At 39.1% G+C, this 22278-nt stretch overlaps 1 protein-coding gene across 2 annotated transcripts; it reads left to right on the forward strand.

The window, feature by feature from the left end:
* The first annotated feature begins 2119 nt into the window (after positions 1–2119).
* NARS1 (asparaginyl-tRNA synthetase 1) lies at positions 2120–21772 on the forward strand. Of its 2 annotated transcripts, none has more exons than XM_074208638.1 (15): positions 2120–2227; positions 5353–5435; positions 8748–8813; positions 8912–9004; positions 9097–9186; positions 12098–12176; positions 13442–13512; positions 14165–14251; positions 15013–15234; positions 15361–15560; positions 15934–16069; positions 17520–17633; positions 18936–19067; positions 19421–19552; positions 20605–21772. In XM_074208638.1, the coding sequence occupies exons 1-15, from the start codon at positions 2161–2163 to the stop codon at positions 20734–20736; spliced, it is 1704 nt and encodes a 567-aa protein (XP_074064739.1). In that variant the 5' UTR covers positions 2120–2160; the 3' UTR covers positions 20737–21772. The 2 variants fall into 2 exon arrangements, with proteins under 2 accessions (XP_074064739.1, XP_074064740.1); XM_074208639.1 differs by lacking the exon at positions 2120–2227 and adding an exon at positions 3889–4037.
* Positions 21773–22278: the final 506 nt, after the last annotated feature.

Here is a 22278-nt window from a genome sequence, read left to right on the forward strand (position 1 = left end):
ATACATTATGACCAAGTAGAATTTATCCCAGGAATGCAGGGTTGATTCAATATTAGCAAAACTGTCAGTGTAATTAATTATATCAATAACAAACCTATCAGAAATCATATGATTATATCAATACATGCTGAAAAAGCTTTTGAGAAAATACAGCACCCATTCCTACTAAAAACAATAGAGAGTGTAGGAATAAATGGATTTCTCTTTAGAATAATAAATAGTATCTATCTGAAACCATCAATATGCCTTATATGCAATGGGGATAGGCTAGAGGCATTCCCAACGAGATCAGGGGTGAAACAAGGATGCCCACTATCACCACTACTATTCAATATCGCATTAGAAATGTTAGCTTCTGCAATAAGAGAAGAAAAAGAAACTGAAGGAATTAGAATAGGGAAGGAAGAGAGAAAACTTTCACTTTTTGCAGATGACATAATGGTATACCTAGAGAATCTCAAAAAATAATCTAAGAAAACTACTAGAAATAACAACTTTAGCAAAGTTGCAGAATAAAATAAATTCTCATAAATTCTCAACATTTCTATATATGACTAGCAAGATGAAGCAGACAGAACTAGAAAGAGAAATCCCATTCAAAGTAACTTCAGACAGTATAAAATATCTGGGAGTCTACCTGTCAAGACAGACTCAGAAACTTTTTTTTTAGGGTTTTGCAAGGCAATGGGGTTAAGTGGCTTGCCCAAGGCCACACAGCTAGGTAATTATTAAGTGTCTGAGGCCGGATTTGAACCCAGGTATTCCTGACTCCAGGGTTGGTGCTCTGTCCACTGTACCATCTAGGTGCCCTGAGACTCGGAAACTTTTTGAAAACAATTACAAAACTCTTCTTACACAAATGAAATCAGACTTAAATAATTGGGCAAATATCAATTGCTCATGGATAGGCTGAGCAAAAATAATAAAAATGACAATTCTACCTAAATTAAACTAGTTTGGGGGTGGCTAGGTGGTGTAGTGGATAAAGCACCGGCCCTGGAGTCAGGAGTGCCTGGGTTCAAATCCGGTCTCAGACACTTAATAATAACTACCTAGCTGTGTGGCCTTGGGCAAGCCACTTAAGTCTGTTTGCCTTACAAAAAAATCTAAAAAAGAAAAAAAAAAGAAACTACTTGTTTAATTCTCTACCGATCAAAATTCCAAAAAACAACTTTAATGTGTTAGAAAAAATTTTAAGTAAATTCATATGGAGAAATAAAAAGTTGACAATCTCCAGGGATTTAATGCAAAAAAAGTGGCTTAGCCCTACCAGATCTAAAATTATATTATAAAGAAAGCATCAGTCATCAAAACTGTCTGGTATTGGATAAGAAATAGACTAGGTGGAGTAGACTAGGTGCAATAGCAGGAAATGATTATAGCACTCAGCTGTTGCATAAACCCAAAGAGTCCAGCTATTGGGATAAAAACTCTCTCTTGGATAAAAACTAGTCAGCCCAGTTTCTTATACAAGTTTGGTCATAATGTATTATCCTATTGCTAACTTGTAATTGTTTTGCTAAGGTTTTATTTAAGATTTTTGCATCTATATTCATCAGGGAGATAGGTCTGTAATTTTTTATCTATTTGTGTATTTCTTTATGATTAAGTTTGCAATTTAAAAAAATAAAATAAAATCCTAACAATTGGGCTGCCTCTGGAATTAGAGGATTCCTGTTCCTGAGAGAGGTCTTCAATTTGAGCTGTGAAGGAAGGGATGCTCCTTAGGCTTCCTCCTGAACCTTCAGGAAACTCTCTTTTTCTGGAAACTCTCTTTTTCTGTAAGGTAGTTTCACTCTCCAGCTTCTCTAAGATTCTTTTTTTTTTTTAATTTTTCAAGGCAGTGGGGTTAAGTGTGCCCAAGGCCACACCTCTAGGTAATTATTAAGTGTCTGAGACCAGATTTGAACCCAGGCACTCCTGACTCCAGGGCCGGTGCTCTATCCACTACGCCACCTAGGCACCCCTTTTCTAAGATTTTTTCACAGGAGAAGGTGGGGGAAGAAACTCATGGAGAAAGGGAAAGTCTTCAATCAAGATGGCGTCTTTGGCGTCACTTGCCCTTCCATCGTGACCAATGGAGTTGCGGTTTGGGGGTCAGGACACACTACGTTAACCAATTAAGTCTTGTATGATGCAAGGAGGGTGACTCTGGGATGGATGCGGCAAAGGAGTGTGGAACCGGTGCAGGAGCCGCTGTCAGTCAAGGCGATCAGGATGGTGTTGGGTGAGTTTGGGGGAAGGAAGAAGGGATCCACTTCAGGGGCCTGTGCCGGGGGCACTGGGGAGGGCATGGCAGTGAGTGCTGTTCTTTCCTGCTTTCATTCATTCAGCATGTATGCGGCCGCTTAGAAATGAGCACGGGTCAGGGGCTGATGTGCAGCTAAGAGCTGCCATCTCCAGCGGGCCTCGGCGCCTCTCTGCGCGCCTTGTCTGAGGCGGTTCTCCTCCAGGCCTGGGTGATGTGGGTGCCTGGTGGCTTGGCCGAGGGGCCTGGGGTCCGGAGGTTCTGGCAGACTGGCCCAGGACGCCCTGCGGCCGAGGGGGGTCCCCCGAGACAGCGCCCCGGGGCTAAAGGCCAGGGAAAGTGAGGACCTGCTGAGGCACGGAGTTTGGGGGGGGGGTGCCTCGGGCAGTACCTTCCTCCCTCCTCCCCGGGGAGTTTGGAGTCCGGCCTCTGACACTCGGGCAGCCGTGTGACCTTGGCCAAGGCTCCCCACCTGGGCCGCCTGGCATCTGGGGCTGTCCCCGTCGCCCCGATCCGCGTCCGGCCTGTGGACCCAGCTGTGAGAGGGAGGCTGGGCCCCCCACCCAGTCCTGATGCCCGGGCTCGGAGGAAGAAGGACGAGGCGGCACAGAACGGGCCGCCGCGCCTCTTGCCCCTTTTCTGGAGTTGTGCGTGCTCGCCGGGATCTGCAAGGGGCCGCAGCGCGGCGCCTCCCGAGCACCCCCAGGCCCGGCTCCCCTCTTCCACTGCCTGTTGCCTTGGGGACAGGAATAAGCGGACTTCTTGTAACGTGGCCGCGGCAAGCCCACCGGTTCCCGTCTTCACTGGCTGAGACCTCCCGGGATTTTGTTGGCTTTCCGCTCGGCTCTCCCCCGGTCTGTCTCTGTCCCTGGCCCTCCTGCGGGGCTCCTGGCGCCAGCAGCCGCTCAGTCCACCCTGGCTGCACTCACAGTACGAGGACCGCCCAGGGAGCCCCGGGCCCGGGCCCTGGGCCGGCTGCGTGTGGTGACTTCGCCCCGGGGCCGCCTCGGCCGTGGGGAAGGCGGCTGCGCCCCGGGGGCCCTGGCCGTGGGGAAGGCGGCTGCGCCCCGGGGCCGCCTCGGCCGTGGGGAAGGCGGCTGCGCCCCGGGGCCCTGGCCGTGGGGAAGGCGGCTGCGCCCCGGGGCCGCCTCGGCCGTGGGGAAGGCGGCTGCGCCCCGGGGCCCTGGCCGTGGGGAAGGCGGCTGCGCCCCGGGGCCGCCTCGGCCGTGGGGAAGGCGGCTGCGCCCCGGGGAGGCCTCGGCCGTGGGGAAGGCGGCTGCGCCCCGGGGCCGCCTCGGCCGTGGGGAAGGCGGCTGCGCCCCGGGGAGGCCTCGGCCGTGGGGAAGGCGGCTGCGCCCCGGGGCCGCCTCGGCCGTGGGGAAGGCGGCTGCGCCCCAGGGGGCCTCGGCCGTGGGGAAGGCGGCTGCGCCCCGGGGAGGCCTCGGCCTTCGGCTCCTCCTAGCCGGACCCGGGGAAGGGGAGCTGCGCGTCCCGGGGTCTAGACGGGCACGGGGGCGGGGCTGAGGTCCGCGTTCCGGAAGTTCTCGGAGGCGGCCTCTACCCGGAACCAATATGACGACACGGGCGTCGCTCGCCCTCACCTCTCGTCCAATGGGGCCGGGACTTGGCTGCGAGTCGCCGGGCGGCCGGGGCGGCGCCGGTCTGATGCAACCTATGGGACACGGGGCTGTCCGGCGAGGTGCCGCCGCCGCCGCACGCGTTCCCCGGGGTCCGGGCTAGGCCCAGATGGCTCTGGAAGTGTCCCACGCGCTGGCCGGGCTCGGCCTGGGTGAGTGCGGGGCCCGGGACGGCGCGGGGCGGCTGGTGGAGCCAGGCCGGGGCCCCGCAGCGGGGTCGGCCCAGGCTGGGCCGGAAGGCGGCCGCCGGGACCTTGGCCTTGGCCGCCCGCTCCCGGGCCTTTGGTGCCCCCCATACCTTCCCCTCCGCAGCGGGTAATGATCAGAGACCCATTAGGCCGGGCAGCACGTGCACCCGTGGCTTGCGGCTTTCCCGCCGAGTCAGATCTGCGCGTCCAGGCGGGGGGCGGCCGGCTTTCCCCCTGCTGATCGATCGGGTTCCGGATTTAAATCTGGCAGCGGCTGCAGAGATCTAGCGCCGCCCATCTGTACCTTATTTGTGCTGGGGTCGCCTTTGGTCTTCTGATCCCTTTTGGATCCCTTATGAGAACTGCATGTTTTCCCCTAATGCACACGATAGAACAAACAGCAATGTAAAGGAAACCAACCATATTGAAATAGAGTGATCAGGATGTAAAAAAAAAAAAAAAGCAAGTTCATGGACCCCAGATTAAGAAACCCCGATTTAACTCCTGTTTTATTTTTTCTTATTTTTCAATTAAAAAGCGTTTTATCTTCTTTTAAAGAAAAAGTGAATAGAACAAAAACCCATCTAACAAAAATGCATAGCAAATTTCCATATGGTCTATGGCCTCTCCACATTTTGAGGGCATAACCTCCTTATTAGGAGATAAATTGCCTAATTCATCACTTTTCCTCACAGCTCATGCGTTGATCTTTGCACTGATAGGAGTTCTTAAGTTTGTCTTCTCATTACAATGTAACTATTGTTTAAATTATTCTTGTTTTGGTCACTATATATCAATTCATACAAATCTTCCTAGGTTTCCCTGAATGTGCCCCAGTAATAGTCCTTTGTATTAAAGGACAGTGATTTTATTTTCAGTCATTCTCCAACAGGCAGGTACCCTTTTAGTTTCCCTTTCTTGAAGGGTTTTTCGTTTTGAAGGTTAAGGAAGGACTTCCAGAAAGTTTAATTGTCTTGTCAGTGTCATCAAGTCAAAGAACTAGTAGCAACAGTGCCAGAATTTGTATTGCTCATCCAGTATTCATCCTACTATACCAGATTACAGGTAGCATTAAAATACAGTGGTTCTCTTAAAGGATGGGAGTGAGCTACAGTGGTTATCATTGTAAATATTGTGCCATTTACAGTCAGTATTGTACTTCTAAATGGTAGCATCTCCTGTTAAATTTATAAAGACAAAAAGTACAGTTGAAGTAAGTGCCAGGTAACTATTTGATATAGTTAATGTGGCTTATCTTTTCTCCTTTTTATATTAACAGAAGAACTCTATGTCTCAGATCGAGAAGGGAGTGATGCAACTGGTGATGGAACAAAAGAGAAACCTTTTAAAACAGGACTTAAGGTACTCTCCTTACTTGAAACTGCAGGGTATTGAGACCCTAACCCAAAATGACTACTCAGAGGCCTCTCAAAGTGGCAGCAAAGAGTTAAAATTTATTTCGATTCTTACAAGAAGGCAGGGCAGTTCCTAACTATGAGAGAGAGAGAGCAGGAAAAGCCAAATTATAGAAACTGAAGCAGGGTTAAAAAAACCACAACCCCCTTCCCCTCCTCTTTTCTACTGACTTTTACACCAATTGTTCAAACTTGATGGTCAGAAGAGAAGGGTGGGGGTTTGCCTGTCTTTGTTTACACCTTATATGGTTAGGGTGACATAATTTTTCTAGCAGGAGATCCAGGTTCTCATGCTGGCCTGATTCTTGAGAATAGAAACTGAGGCCTATGGCTTAGACTAATTTAGCACTATGTTTCTGAAAAGTCAGCATTTTTGCCCCTCACAAAACTGAATGATACCTAATACAGAATTATAGTAGAAGAAAGTCCTAGATTCAAATTCTGCCTTTAATACTTAACAATTGCAAGACCTCAGCCTAATCTCTTAATCTCTGAACTTCAGCTTCAAAGGGTTTTGAGAATCAAGTGAAATGATATATGTAAAAGCAATTTGTAAACTTTGAGGCACTGAAAAAATAGTGAGATGATTGTAGATACATATGGATTAAAACTCAGGTCCTCACTTAATATGTCTCTTTCAGCATGGATCTAGATTTCTTTAGTATGCTTGATATAGTCCAGCTGTTTTTCCCCCTTCTTGCTTTTTTGAACTCAGGTCCTCCTGACTTCAGGCCTGGAGCTCTATCCACTGCACCACCTAGCTGCACTTCTTGCTTTTTTTAATGCTATTTCCTCATGCAATCCATAAGAGACTAGGATAATTTGAATACATATATGTAGACCTGTGATTATTACAAAAGTCTATTGTGGGTTTTTTAAATTTTTTTCAAAAACGGATTCACCTTTTACACAGATTATCATACCTATACCTGCTGATGCTTTTTTGTTTTATAAAATAAGGCCATGAAGTTAAGTGACTTGCCCAAGGTCACACGGCTAGGTAATTATTAAGTGTCTGAGACCAGATTTGAACCCAGGTACTCCTGACTCCAAGGCTGGTGCTTTATCCACTGTGCCACCTAGCCACCCCTTAAATCCAATTCTTTAGCAACTCATGGCATCAGTTTCCTGATGTCAATGTCTTCTTTGAGTGAAAGACAAATAACTTAATGTCTTTAGGATGTTTTGATTTAGTTGACTTTCCATGCTTGATATAAACTTGTTTTACCTTCGATAATTATTTTTTTTTAGCCTATATTGCTTAAAACCTGCTTTAATGACTCCCCATGTTTTTGAAGTAAGCCTAGGTTTCTGATGGACCTGCCTTTGCCATTTGAACTCTGGCAGTATCTGCCAGGGCACAGTCTTGGTTAACAGGAAGTGTCTTTCCTAAGGACCAACCTAAGATAAGTTTAAAGAAGCTCCTTTCTGATAATCTGGCCATTTAATAATGAACTTTTTGGTAGTTGCCATCCATGAAAGGAGGATATATGTAATGATAAATTAATAAAAATAATTAACAATAGCAATTTACATTTGCCTTAAGTCTACAAATTAACTATGCAAAAGTCATGTTTGTCATTTTTGAAAGTGGTAAGTGAACTAAAGAACTGGAAGTTAGGAGTTACAGGGTTTTTTTGTTTTTTAGGTTTTTGCAAGGCAAATGGGGTTAAGTGGCTTGCCCAAAGCCATATAGCTAGGTAATTATTAAGTGTCTGAGTTCGGATTTGAACTGAGGTCCTCCTGACTCCAGGACCAGTGCTCTATCCACTGCGCCACCTAGCTGCCTGAGGAGTTACAGTTTTGCCAGTACTGATTTATTTGTAATACTGAGGTCTTAGGCCAATTTTTTAAATCTGATTTTTAAAAAAAGATTGTAGTGTTATTCATTAATACTTGAAGGAATCTTAGAAGCCATCTAGTCCAAACTAATTTTTTCAAATGAGAAAACTGGGTTTTAGGGAAGTTAAATGATTTGTGCATGGTTATATAATTAATTGGGGAAGTTAGATGGAGAAAGGAATAGAGTGCCAGTTTCAGAATCATGAAGACCTGAGTTCAAATGTAGCATCAGACACTTAATTAGCTTTGTGACCCTAGGTACACCACTTAACCCTGTTTGCCTTAGTTCCTCATCTGTGAAATGACCTAGAGAAGAAAACAGCAAATCATTCTCAGTATCTTTGCCATGAAAACCCCAAATTGGGTCATGACTTAAAAAACAAGTGAAGAGCAATAAAAACATAATCAATAAGGCCAATGAAATCTTTCTTTAATTTAATCGTGAAATGATATGATCCATTGTTAAATAGGCTTTGCAAAAATTTGTTACCCATTAATTTTCATTGAGAATATCCCCGTTTCATGTATAAATGATCCTCCTAAAAATTGTGTAGGCATGAGAGAGTAGACATATAGATCTGTAGTTGTTAATGATCACCTTTTGGAGGGGGGATATCATTAAAGTCTGATTTTTTTTTTTGCACTTAATAGTGTTTCCCCCCAGTTACATGTAAAGATTATTTTCAACATTTCATTTTTGTAAGATTTTGAGTTCTGAATTTTTCTCTCTTCCCACCCCCCATTCCCCAAGACAACAAGCAGTCTGATCTATGCATTATTTGTGTACAATCATGTTAAACACTTAATTTTTTTCTATATCTTTAGTATCTTTTCTTCCTTATGTCAGGGCCTCAAGGCCTTCAGCATGGATCTTCTATATGTATTTATGTACCTGATATAGTCTAGCTGCATTTCTCACTCTTATTCACCTTATTCAATTAAAACCCATATCATCTAGGTAGTGAGGACAGTCGTGCTAGTCATATCTGACAAGTTGTGTGCATATGGAGATAATATATCTTTATATAGTGTCATCTATTCTAATGTAGCTATGATGCTATGATTTTAAGCTGTCTCTTTTAAAACCTTTTACTTCCCAAAACTCTTACTGCTTTGAGACTTTATGACTGTCTGTTTGATAGGACTTGACTAGGCCTGACTTTGCTTCTGAGTGTCCTTACTAAGAGAGGGAGACAAGTTTTAACTGGAGAAGTCCAGCATTGCAACTTCAGACTGGAATCTGTACAAAGAATCAGAAAGAGACCACAAGTTGGTACAATTGGGATAATAATAAAGTACACAGTATACATGCAACATTTTGTAATTCTTAAACCCCCATGTAAATGTCAGTTGTTATTCTATAAACATTATGCCATGATTATTCTATCTAATATAGATCTCTTTTCTTATTTTTAAGGCTTTAATGACAGCCGGAAAAGAGCCATTTCCTACCATTTATGTGGATTCACAAAAAGAAAATGAGGTTGAGTATCGTAACATTTTGTCAAATTTTTCATTTTAGGAATAGTTACGCTTACTAATAGGTCATGCAAATAAATGTGCTTGTTTATCTCTTTTTAGAGATGGGATATTATTTCCAAATCACAACTGAAGAACATTAAAAAAATTTGGCACAGGGAACGAATGAAGAATGAATCCCGAGAGCAAAGAGAAGTGAGTGAAGAGTAGGATGTTACTCTTTTTTTTTCCTCAAGTTTGGCAGGTCGAGGCAGTTTTCTCACATGGTGCTTTATCTTTAAAATTAGGCAGAAGACAATTTAAGAAGAGAAAAAAACTTAGAAGAAGCAAAGAAAATTACCATTCAACAGGATCCAAGTCTTCCAGAAGCAAAATGTGTAAGTAAATTGTTTCATTTTCTCAAAAGCAGAAAGCTTCTTGTGCAACAAAAGTATTTTTATATGTTCAGTGTCTTGAATGTAACTGATAAATGTCTTTATTTAAGTTATTTTCTTTGTTGACTCTGTAGGCATGGGAAAAGTCAATTTTTAGTTAAAAAATATTTTAATAGCCAGAGAGGCACAGAATGAAATTGCTTTGATTCTTTTGAGGCCTTTATGTCTACTCTACTTATAATTAAACAGCCCTCACCAAAATGTTGTTAATGACATCATTATGACCAAATCCAAAGATCCCTTTTCAGTTGTTGCTGAATTCAGGAGAAAGCAAGTAGACTAATTCAGGTAGAGCATAAGAGTATGTGGAAGGGAGTAATTTGGCATAATCCTAAACAGGTGGGTTGATTATAGGGTCTTAAATGTCCAGTTTCAGAGTTGGCATTTTGTCCAAGAAGCCACTGAAGAATTGTGAGCAGGGATCTGACATGATCAGACTAGGAATATGGTTTTGGTGACTATGTGAAGAATGAATTGGCATGATGAGAGACTGGAGACAAAGAGACCAAAAAGGAAACTAGCAGTGTCTTTGTAAGAAGTCATGAGGGAGGGGCAGCTAGGTGGCACAGTGGATAGAGCACCAACCAGCCCTGTTGTCAGGAGGACTTGAGTTCAAATTTAGCCTCAGACACTTGATAATTAGCTAGCTATGTGACCTTCGGCAAGTCACTTAACCCCCCATTGCCTTGCAAACCCCCTCCACCCCCCAGAAAAGTCATGAGGGTTTGACCTGGGGAGGTGAGCTGAATAAATGACCACAAAGAAATGGATGGGAGACAGGTTAGAATGGAAAAGTGACAGAACTCAAGTAGCCAGTGGGAGTTGTAGGTTTCTGGGAAAGGGAAGAATCAAGGGTGACTGAGGTGAGAATCCCAAAGGGCTAGAAGGATGCTTATAACCTAACAGACAGACAGAAGCTAATAAGTTTCATTTAGACACAGTGAGTTTGAGTTACTAACAACTAGCTGGAGATGAGAATTTCTTATCTCCTTCCTATTCCCAACTGTTCAGCCTAAACTATAATAACCTATTATTCTGGTCTCTTTCTTTTTATCTTTAACACATTCTTTCAAGTAATGTTAATATGTACTCTTGGATCATATTTTCCACATAAAACTCGCTTTCCATTGCTTACTGACTGTTACTCCAGCATTCAAGAATGACCTCTATCTTCTTTAAGTTACTTTTCAAGTATTGTTTCATATTATTCCCCTAATGTACATCTGTCTTGGGGTAGCTAGGTGGTGAAGTAGATAGAGTACTGGACCTAGAGAGAGGAAAATTCACCTTGAGTTCAAATCTGGCCTATTGTGCAACAAATTAGATTATCCACTCCCAGGTGTTATTGTTCTTGACTTTCTTCTCTGTATCTTTACTCAGGCCATCCTCTCTACTTGGAATGAAATACCTTTCAATCTTTTCTTCCATTCTAGTCTCTTTCTCTGTTTAAGTCACTCGCTTTTTTCTAAGGTCATATCTTTTCATGATACCTCTTCTTGACTATTCCATCCTCCTAAGCTAAAAGTGATTCCCTGTAGAAATTTTTCTAGTATTTTACCTAGATTTGTTAGCACTTAGTTTCTTTTCTATTATAGCTATTTATGTATGTGACTTTTCTCCCATGTTCTTTGAGAGTTGAAAAGATGTCTTGTTTCATCTTTGCATTCCTTTTTCCTGTTATGAACCTTTTCACATGGTTGATGTTTTGAAGAATTTGATTGAATTTTTCTGTGTTTTTTTTTAATTTTTTTTTTTTTTATTTAAGGCAATGGGGTTAAGTAACTTGCCCAAAGTCATATAGCTAGGTAATTATTAAGTGTCTGAAATCAAATTTGAACTCAGATCCTCCTGACTCCAGGGCTGGTGCTCTATCCACTGCGCCACCTAGCTGCCCCCTCTGTGCTTTTTAATATAATTGACTTTTCTATAGTGGACTGAAGGAATGTATGTAATTAAGTACAAATTTGTTTTCATTTTTTCTCTAGTTAGCTTTTAGAACTAAGTCTCTAGGCCCACCCTCTGGAGTCCTCCGGTCCCTCCTTACCCTTCTATTTCATAAATTAAGAATCTCTTCTCTTTTGAATATACTTTGCTTCTATCCTTTTCCCCACCTTGCAATCCTAACCTGCCTTTTCCTAATTGTTCATTCCCATGTCTCAGGATCAGTGATGTCAAAGAAAGGGTGCTTTGCTGACCAGGAGTTAAAATTTTGGTGTTACAAGTTCCTATCTTTATAACTTTAGGAAAGAAACATAATATTGAACATTTTTATCATCTGTTCAGTTCAGGGGGAAAATATTCATATTTGGGGATCTGTTGCAAATATGATCCATTCACTCAAGGTGAATTTTCCTTTCTCTAGACTGAAACTTCCAGATGACTTTGATCTTTTCTTCCTTATTCTAATTTAGAAACAGGAGAGTTAAATTTTAATTCTTTCACAAATAATTTTCAGACCTTAAGTAAGATTTCTGATGTTTCTTTCAGCTCTAATGGTCTGTGATCACAACCTCTGTCTCAGTTTCATGATCTGTAAAGTAGGGATATTTGTTTGACCTCCTTTCAGCAGGTCTTTGGAAAATTGTTAAGCGTTTCAGCTTTTCAGGCTAAGGACCCTGAATTGAATCATTTTTTTTAGTCTTCTCCACCCTGCCTTTTCTTACTACTTTCCTAGTTTAATAAAGTAGTTTTGACTATCATTTCTATTTTCTGACATTCCAACCACCCCCAGATTTTATGTTAGCTATGGATTTTATGGTTCTCATGATTCCATTGTCTAAATCCCATTGGTAGAAAATTGGGTTGTGTGATAAATGTTGAATTTTATTAATAAATTGTAATCCTTATTTGACAGGTAAAGATTAATGCTCTAGAAGCCCATCGAGGCCAAAGAGTAAAGGTATTTGGCTGGGTCCACAGGTTACGTAGGCAAGGTAAGTTGGTGTACTCTGTTTTTAAAGTCTTAATAGCTTATCAGAATGAAGAGCATCTCAATATTTACTTATAGACAATTGTAAAATGCATTAGTGCCATAGCTTATCCCATGTAACCTAAAGTCATCTCAGATAAGCAGCCTCTTTCAGACCACACTGATTTTTTTCTCTTAGTATTTCTTCCTTTTTTTTCCCTCTCTTGCTTCTTCCAAAAAGAAAAAAGAAAAAAATGGGAATATCCCCCCCCCTTTTTTTGAAGCGGGGTGAATTAATTTTGACTCCATTCTCCTTCCCTTGAACTGACCTACAAAATTTCTTTGTGGTCCTGACGCAAGAGATTGCCAGCTCTGCCCTTTACTTCATCTCACAGGCCATGCAGATCCTTTACCTTCTGTGGACCTCATTTAGATGTTGGACTTCTTAATCCAGATCAGAACTTCTTAACCTAGGATCACTGAACTGAACTTGAAAAAAAAACCAGACAACTATATTTCAGTATAATTAGTTTTCTTTATAAGCCTATGCATTTTATTTATTTGAAAAATTAATCTGAGAAGAGATACATAGGCTTTAGTAAGCTGCCCCTGGAGTCCATGATGTTAGAAGGTTCAAAACTCCTTGACAGGGAAACTTGAGATCCCTTTTTGCCCTAGTTCTAGGATCTGTGATCCTGCATAAATTCTAGCCTCTCTGAGCTTCATTTTCCTTCATCTGTAAATGAGGGGATTATTTAGCTGGGATCCATGAACTTTTTTTTATTGATAATTATTTCAATATAACTAAAGAATTTCTTTTTGATTCTGTGCATTTTGCATTTAAAAAACCTTATTGTGAGAATTGATCCCCTAGCCTTCCCCATGCGGTCATGACAAAAAAAAGGTTAAGATCTGGTGGACTAGGTTCGTTGTGGAATTCTGTAAAACTAATTTGATATGTGGTTTTAGTCATGTTACTTAATATTGTTATTTATTAATCTGTCATCTTTGAATGACAATTCCTACACCACTTAATTATGCTAAAATTATGAGGTTATTTTGTTTTTAGTGACGATCACAACATGATATATTAAAAAAGGCTTTGAAAATATTAAAAACACCATAGTGGTAGTATAAATATAAAAGCTTATTTCTTCAAAGGAAACAGAAATACAGCAAGTTAAATTCACTATACTTTTGCATGGTGTTTGTATAAACTTTTGTAAAAGATGAATTAGAAAGATCTTAATAGCATCTCCAAGAAAAAATTACTTTTCTTTTTGTTTTTAGGGAAGAACTTAATGTTTCTTATATTAAGAGATGGTACAGGATATCTTCAATGTGTCTTGTCAGATGAACTGGTAATTTTTTTTCATTTTTCTATTAGCATCAGAAAGAAATCAAACAGTTACTTTAAACTCTGCTAGACCATTGACAGTTTGGGATTTATAAATTTTAACATTTGTAGATTATTTTTTTCTCTTTTATAAAATGGCCCATCTTTTTAAATATCCAAGTACTTTATTTTATGTGTAACAATTAATGAAAGGATAGCTTTTAGCTTTTTAGTAAATTATTTTTAAAACCTCCAAATTTGAAAGAAGGCTTGAATAATACTTTGCTGGTGAAAAATCTTAATTTGAATAATAGATAAAGTCAATTTTTCCTTAAATGAAGGTTAATTTAACTCATGATTTTAAATAGAAAATTTGAGATATTTATTGTATTGTTGCTTTGGTTTGTGAATTAGGTACTTATAATTTATGTGTAACTTCTTTCACAGATTCTACTTATGTTCTATCACAGAATCCATATAGTAGAGATTTATCTCAATTTCTTTTTTTAAACCAGAATCATTTCTCTTTAACATTAAAAATTTTAGTAAACATTAAAAGCAAAGACATTGCTTGTTCAGACTTTGAAGGGAAGACTAGATTTGTTTCATACAAAGTAAATTGTTCCTAAATAGTAAGAGTAGAAGATTCTGCTAAAAATGTCTTCTTTCTTATATAGTGTCAGTGTTACAATGGAGTGGTCTTGTCCACAGAGAGTAGTGTGGCAGTGTATGGAATGCTCAGTCTTACACCAGAAGGCAAGCAGGTAAGTGTATGAACTTATTTATCAAAAAATGTATTAAATTATGTTTAATTAAATAAAGCCTCCAGATTATAGTGTATCCTATTGTTAACAGGCACGTCGACAACATTAATAGACAACTGAGGATGCAAGCTTTTGTTGGAGGAAAAACTATGTGATTGATTAGCCACCAGAGGGCTCTCACAGAGTAACAGATATTAGCAGGAAATACCTCTAGAGAGGCACTTGGATATGAGTGGGAAATTGGATTTGAGGCATTAAAATTTCTTTGTGAGCAATACAATTAAAAATAGCAGTAGTTAAATTTTTGTTCCAACAACTATCTTCTTGCTTAATTGTCCCTAAATTATCTTTTTTATTCCTTGTATAGCCACATTTTTATTAGAACTCTTGCTTCCCTTAATGATTGGCATGGGGCTGATTTTTCATCATTTGTTCCTAGTAGAAAACCATTTAAATAGTCCTTTTCAGTTTTGATAAATATTCAATGTTTTTTAAACCATTATCCACAATGTGAAAAATGTCATCAGTGGATAGAGAGCTGATCTCAGAGTCAGGGAGTCTTGAGTTCAGGTCTTGCCTGTATCACATCCTGACTATGATTCTGAGATCATGAGCAAAAAGAACATTGATAGAAGGAGTTCCCTTACACAGGGATCAGGCCTTAATGTAGAATTAATAATGATCCAATTTTAATAGTATAACATCTGTTATGTTTTATAATTCCTTTTATTACCTCATCCCTTTTTGCAAAACGTACTTAGGCACCAGGAGGCCATGAGCTGAGCTGTGACTATTGGGAATTGATTGGCTTAGCCCCTGCTGGAGGAGCTGATAACCTTATAAATGAAGAATCGGATGTAGATGTCCAGCTTAATAATAGATACATGATGATTCGAGGAGAGAACATGTCCAAAATCTTGAAAGCACGTTCAGTGGTCACCCAGTGCTTTAGAGATCACTTTTTTGAAAGGGGATATTATGAAGTAAGTATTATGCACTTTCTTGTTGCCTAAACTTATTCAGGCTATTTTAGAATGATAATGGCTAGCTGTCATTTTAAAGGTATTTTAAAAAATACTCATTTGTCCTTTTTTTGTTGTTGTTAACAGATCACTCCTCCAACATTAGTACAAACACAGGTAGAAGGTGGTGCCACACTTTTCAAACTTGACTATTTTGGAGAAGAGGCATTTTTGACTCAGTCATCACAGTTATATTTGGAAACTTGCCTCCCAGCTTTAGGAGATGTCTTTTGTATTGCTCAGTCATACAGAGCAGAACAGTCCAGAACACGAAGACACCTCGCAGAGTATGAGAATGCTATTTTCTTCTTTCTTTTATCTGTTCACAGGAGAAGCATCCTGTGTGATGTCTTTGTAATAAGATTTTGATGTATATTTATGAGGAATAGAATTTTAAATAGTAATGTCAGCTATGATACACAATAGGAATTGAAGATATGTTTTTATTCATTCACTATGACTTTGTACTTTAATTGTAAGAAAGAATAGCCATGAAATTGCTAGTTTAAGGGATCTCAATATAAGAATTGTATATTAATGATTATTTTGAGATGCTACCTTCTAGACAGTTTTCCATTATTAAAATTCCTTGTGTTAGAGTAAAATTAAGCCAAAAACCTTAGTGGCCCTGACATGCTCTGGTGTTATCCTTTTCCTTAGGTACACTCACATTGAAGCCGAGTGCCCTTTCTTGACTTTTGACGATCTCCTAAACCGTTTGGAAGACTTGGTTTGTGATGTAGTAGACAGGGTCTTAAAATCACCTGCAGCAAGCTTTTTATATGATCTCAACCCGGTAATGCATTTTAATGGAAGTGATACTCAGAATTCTTTGTGTACTTAGATTGGCATAATGAGCTCAAACAGTTTGAAGACATTTAAGATAAAAAAATTATTGGCTTCTGATTTTAATTTTGAAATAATTGGTATATATGAGACTATCCATTATGTATTTACTGAAGGTATATATTTATGGCTATTGGAATATAAAATGTTTTACAGTTTTGTTTTGTTTTTAAAAATGACTTTAAATGAGGGCAGCTAGGCGGTGCAGTGGATAGAACACTGGCCTTGGAGTCAGAGGACCTGAGTTCAAATGTGGCCTCAGACACTTAATAATTACCTAGCTGTGTGACCTTGGCCAAGTCACTTAATCTTATTGCCTTACAAAAAGGAAAAAAATGACCTTAAATGATATACAGATGCCTGCTCTGCAGTTTTTACTTTCTGGCAATAGGGCCTAGGCATTCAATGTCATTAAATCTTCAGTGATTGTCTCAGTGTTTGATAAGCACTTATTTGTCATTAATGGGCATTCCCTATCCCTTTTGGTTTCTTTGTTCTTTTTTCTTTTTGCAAGGCAAATGGGGTTAAGTGGCTTGCCCAAGGCCACACAGCTAGGTAATTATTAAGTGTCTGAGGCCAGATTTGAACCCAGGTACTCCTGACTCCAAGGCCAGTGCTTTATCCACTGCGCCACCTTAGCCGCCCTCCCTATCCCTTTTGGTAGAAATCATTGATGAGTTTTACCAGCAAACTTAAAAGAAGAAACTCCTGTCAATTTGCCTAATTGGTTGACAATTAATTTTAGACTATTAGGAACCAATATTGTCTTTATGGTTACTAAAAGTTCCCTCTCTGCTCTAACTTGGTAACTTTTGAGCCCCCCTTGGTTCTAATTCCTCTTTCATAACATGACTTATATGGAAATGTTAAACACAATTGTACATGTACAAACTAAATCAGATTTTTTACTGCTATGGAGGGTGGTATAAAACTGTGAAACTCAAAAGCTTGCAAAAGGATTACCATTGAAAATTAAAATTAACTTTGCATGTAATTGGAAAATAAACCTTTTTTTTTGCAAGGCAATGGGGTTAAGTGGCTTGCCCAAGGTCACTAGGTAATTATTAAGTGTCTGAGGCTGGATTTGAACTTGCATACTCCTGACTCCAGGGCTGGTGCTCTATCTACTGCACCACCCCTGGAAAATAAATTTTTAAAAAAAAATTTTAAAAAGATGTACTTTTGGTCACAGAGATGCTAATGTTGAGAGTATGACTGATTCAAAATATAAATCCTCACTTCTGGGAAAGTCATTCTGGGCTTTGCTTTCATAAACTATAAAATGAAGGTACAGATCTTTAGGATCTCTTAGGGCCTTTCCTAGTGTAATGATCTGTAACTAGAAGTAGTTGTTGAAGTCATTTTAAAATTGCTAAGTGTTTTCTTATTTTGTATTATAGACTTTCACACCCCCCAAAAGACCTTTCAAACGAATGAACTACTCAGATGCCATTGTGTGGCTAAAGGAACATGATATAAAGAAGGAGGATGGCACCTATTATGAATTCGGAGAAGTAAGAAATGATCTCCAGAATTGGATTTCTTTCAGGGGGAGCATTGTATCTTATAGAGGCAAATTTTTTTTATTAAATAGTCAGTAAATGGGAAGCATCTGCCTATCTTCTAAGTTTCCCATTAATATTTCAGTATTTCTTAGACTTCTCTTCATTTACTTCAGTAATATTTTCTTGGGAGAATACTGACCATGATTCTCTGGGACAAGTGATAATAAATTACCCGGTATTCTTGTTTATTCATTTGCTGAATCAAGAGGAAGACAGAATAGGGTAGCCACTGAAGGTGCAGGATTGTGAGATAGGTAAAGACAAGAGGCAAATAGCAGGAACTTTTAAGATGAAGAATCTGAAGAGAGGAAAAGGAAGACAGTGGTCAGTGGCTGGATCCCAGATTCATAATTTTACCTGCTATAAGTCATGGTCTTGCTCCTCAGTGTCATGGATACTTCCAGCTACCACTCCTGCACTAGCTCCCTCCTCATCTGGCTGCATTTCTGCCACTCATTAATCTTTAAAATGAGAATTGTCTATTAAGTGCTAACCAGGTACTACATAGGGTTGACTATTTTAGAGGAAATTTAACATTGGTTTCCTATCTTTGTTAACCAAGAGTTAGCAGGGGAAACTAAAGGTCCTGATAATTATATATCAAATAAGCAATATAACATTGTCAGTCTGTACATTAGCTACAATTTCTTGTCCCACCTGAAAACTTATGTGATGCACTAAAATGCATATTTATTCAAACATGTACTTAAAGACATAAAAGTTTTTTAGCTCATTATATCATATGCAGTTTTTACCCTTGTAAATATGACATTTGGGCTCACTTTTGAATGTGTTTTACTGCCAGCCAAAGCATAATTGAAAGTATAAATAACCATGAGTGTTTCCATATTCATATGCTGAAGTCTTCACTGATTCTACCTAAGGCTCATGGGGCTAGTGAAACACTTCTCCAGAGCTAGATCAAATTTGTCATTGCTATAACTGATATATACCCAATGGGTTATTTATATTTTTACTATTTCCCTGACTTGAGAAGTAGAGCATCTGAATTCTTTGTAGTATTCAGGGAAGGAGATGTCTTTTTGCTATTCATTTAGCAACTTATTGAAGAATCTTGGAACATGTTAAAATTGCTTGTTTTGAAAGTGAGACTAACCCCTCCCTACTTTTTTGTAACTTGTCTTAGATTGTTGCATCAATAGGACAAAGGCCTGGTGCAGAGGGAGAGAGCTCCTAGTGTCTTGTTGTATTTCCAGTTGTAAATGTTAATGAAGTCTTGTTTAACCTCAGGATATCCCAGAAGCCCCTGAGAGACTGATGACAGACACCATTAATGAACCAATCTTGCTGTGTCGATTTCCTGTAGAGATCAAGTCCTTCTATATGCAGCGATGTCCTGAGGATTCCCGGCTTACTGAATCTGTCAGTTGGTGATTCAAATAGTATTAGGAACCTTTCTTTGTTAAGGGGGTGGGGATCTCTATTTGGAATGCTATGTAGTTAATTGTTCAAAACTTCAAATATTTTATTCCCAATGCAAAATTTAAAATTATTTCTGAAATTGTTGTACAGGGGGCATGTGATTTGTTCAATTTAGGCCAGGAATGATCCAAATAAACTTTAAAGATGCTTCTTACAGAAGCACATTTCTGGCTTTCAGTTAAATTGTAGAGTAATGCCAGCATTTTTTTTTTAGGTGCTAGGAAAGTAATTTTAGTTTGTTTGCCTGGTGGCAGCAAATTTATGTAATGTCTTGTTTTGTTTTTATTTTTTAGGTAGATGTGCTAATGCCAAATGTTGGTGAGATTGTGGGAGGTTCCATGCGTATTTGGGATAGTGAAGAACTGCTTAAAGGATACAAAAGAGAAGGCATTGATCCTACTCCCTACTACTGGTACACTGATCAGGTAGATACAATTTTAGAAAAAGGATATTTTTCTATCTCAGTGACAAGTGCTTTCTTTATTATTTGACACAATTTGGTCAGCTTCATGAGTAAATAGCACCTTACTGTTTCTTGAAAAGTTTTATAAAATTGAAATGAATGACTAGTTTTAAGTTTAACCTAGACATTTTCTAGTTTCTAATTCATGGTTTAGTACCTGTCTTATTGCACATTATTACTTATATATCTCCCATTTCAACTAATTTGTAAACTTCAGATACAAATGTTCAGTTGCTTCTTGGACCTCTATACCTAGATTTCTTCCTGGCACCTCCAACTCTGAAATCTTACCTCTTTTTTGCCTGCAAGCCTGTTTTTCTGGTCTTCACTGTTTCTTTTAATTTCATCATTCTTCTCCTAAACACTTGTTCTGAAGGCCTCAGAGCCACCTTCTGATTTATACTGTTCTTTCTCCATACATTGTTAGTTGCCAAACTCATTTAATTCTATCTTGGCAGTAGTGACTGCATATGTCTTCTTTTTGCCATTTCCAGTATAACACCACTCTAGGTCAGATCTTTATTACTCCTCCCAAGACTAATTTAATGTCCTTGTGATTGTTTTTTTTTGCCTCTAGCCTCCCCCTTTTAAACAAACTTTTTTTGTGCCCCCCCAATTAGTTATCTTTTTTTTAATATAAATATTTTATTTGTTTTCCAATTATATACAATAGCAGTTTCTACCTACCATTTTTTGGTCAGGTTTTGAATTTTACAATTTTTTCCCCATCCTCCCCCCCCACCCCCCAGAAGGCAGCCTGATAATCTTTATATTCTAATTTCATTTTATTTTTATTTAAGACAATGGGGTTAAGTGACTTGCCCAAGGTCACAGAGCTAGGTAATTATTAAGTGTCTGAGGCCAGTTTGAACTCCTGACTCCAGGGCTGGTGTTGTACCCATTGTACCACCTGGTTGTCCCTTGCACTTAGTCTTTCATGAATGTTTGCTATTTATTGAATAAGATGAAATTTGAAAATTGGTATTTAACCTTTTTTAAATTTATTTTTGACAGAGAAAATATGGTACATGCCCTCATGGAGGATATGGTTTGGGCTTGGAACGATTCTTAACTTGGATTTTGAACAGATACCATATCCGAGATGTGTGCCTGTACCCACGCTTCGTCCAGCGCTGTAAACCTTAATTGTCCAGTGAATTATAGCAATAGGAAAGGGTACATGAAGCTTAATAAAAAAGATACGATTTCCCAAAATGAAATGATCCATCCTTTTTTTTGTTGTTGTTCCATCAGTGTCACTGTTTGTGTTATTATCTGTTATTGTGTTATTATCTGTTCTCATTGCCATAAAAGAGTCACAGTTATTTGGGATGTCCCAAAAATAAAAGGACCTCAAGTGATATTAATGTTGCCATTTGTAGAAAAGTTATTGACCATTATAAACATTGGGGGAGGGATATTGTGGCATGTTAGCAGTTAGTAACATTTCAGTTCTTGATTATGGATCGTATGGGACTATGTATCTCATATACCATACCACTGACACCAGTTATTTCTGCTATATCCTAATAACTTGAATTTTTTATGTTCTTTTCTGTGCTCTTGCAATTCTTTGTGATTTCTATCATCTTATTCTTTTCAGTGAATTAAGAACCAGTAGTTTGGAAGAAAATTGATACCTAATTAATACATTGTTTTCAATATAAGTGTCATTCAACTGAAGATACTGGAATAAAATGAATCATTTTCTTGAGCTGTGTATTGTTATTATCTGATAAACATTCCGAAGTTGAAATGTATTTAAACAGTTTCACTACAGAAATGGAAGAATTTGTAGGATTCTTCCAATAGTTTAGTAAAAGTCAAAAGGGAAACAATAGTATAAATACTATTTGGGGGTATAATTAATTAATTTGCAGGATCTCTGTTTCATTATTCTGAAGAGTCAGGTTGCTTTTCTTTTCTGGAATTTCCATAAATAAGAATAAATCAACTCAGAATTTTAAGCCAGGATGTTAATATATTGATTAATAATTAATGCAAATAGATATTTGAATTATCTCATGTCTTAGGATCTAATCTGAGCTATATTCTCACTGTAATTATTGAATTATTCCAGCTCAGATTCAGATCAATTAAAAATGCATGTCATATATATACTCAGTTTATTGTAATCTTGAAAGTTAATAAATGACAACATGTAGAAATATTTTGCTTGGATAATTTTTTCACAACTGAAAATTTCTTTCATTGCCACCATTTTGTAGTTCAAGAATTTGGATGTTTTTTTGGTAAGGCAGTGGGTTTAAGTGACTTGCCCAAGGTCACACAGCTAGGACATTAAGTGTCTGAGGCCAGATTTGAACTCAGGTCCTCCTGACTCCAAGGCCAGTGCTCTATCCACTGCACCACCTAGATACCCCTAAGAATTTGGATACTTTTAAGGCTATAAAAAGCTTCTAATGGATAGTACTTATTTAATCCATTTAAGCAATATTTTGACTAAAGAAGTTAGGTTCAAAGAGAGTAAACAGATATTTTATGAATATTATGGGTTCCATGAGTCTAACAGTATAAGTGCACAAGAAATGTTTATTGAATTGAATTTGTTTAATCAAGCCAAAGCAGAATCTGATAGCAGAATAATGGGTTCAATTAAAAAATCCAGCTTGGAGAAGTATCATTGGGCATGAGTACAGGAGATAACACGAGATCAGTGGCAATGAG

The sequence above is a fragment of the Macrotis lagotis genome, chromosome X (assembly GCF_037893015.1).
Source record: "Macrotis lagotis isolate mMagLag1 chromosome X, bilby.v1.9.chrom.fasta, whole genome shotgun sequence".
Taxonomy (NCBI): domain Eukaryota; kingdom Metazoa; phylum Chordata; class Mammalia; order Peramelemorphia; family Peramelidae; genus Macrotis; species Macrotis lagotis.

Coding starts and splice junctions, on each gene's coding strand:
- NARS1 (XM_074208638.1), top strand. CDS start 2,161: ATGCGGCAAAGGAGTGTGGAACCGGTGCAGGAGCCGCTGTCAGTCAAG. Junction 2,228..5,352: donor GGCGATCAGGATGGTGTTGG/GTGAGTTTGGGG, acceptor TTATATTAACAG/AAGAACTCTATGTCTCAGAT. Junction 12,177..13,441: donor CCACAGGTTACGTAGGCAAG/GTAAGTTGGTGT, acceptor TTTTGTTTTTAG/GGAAGAACTTAATGTTTCTT.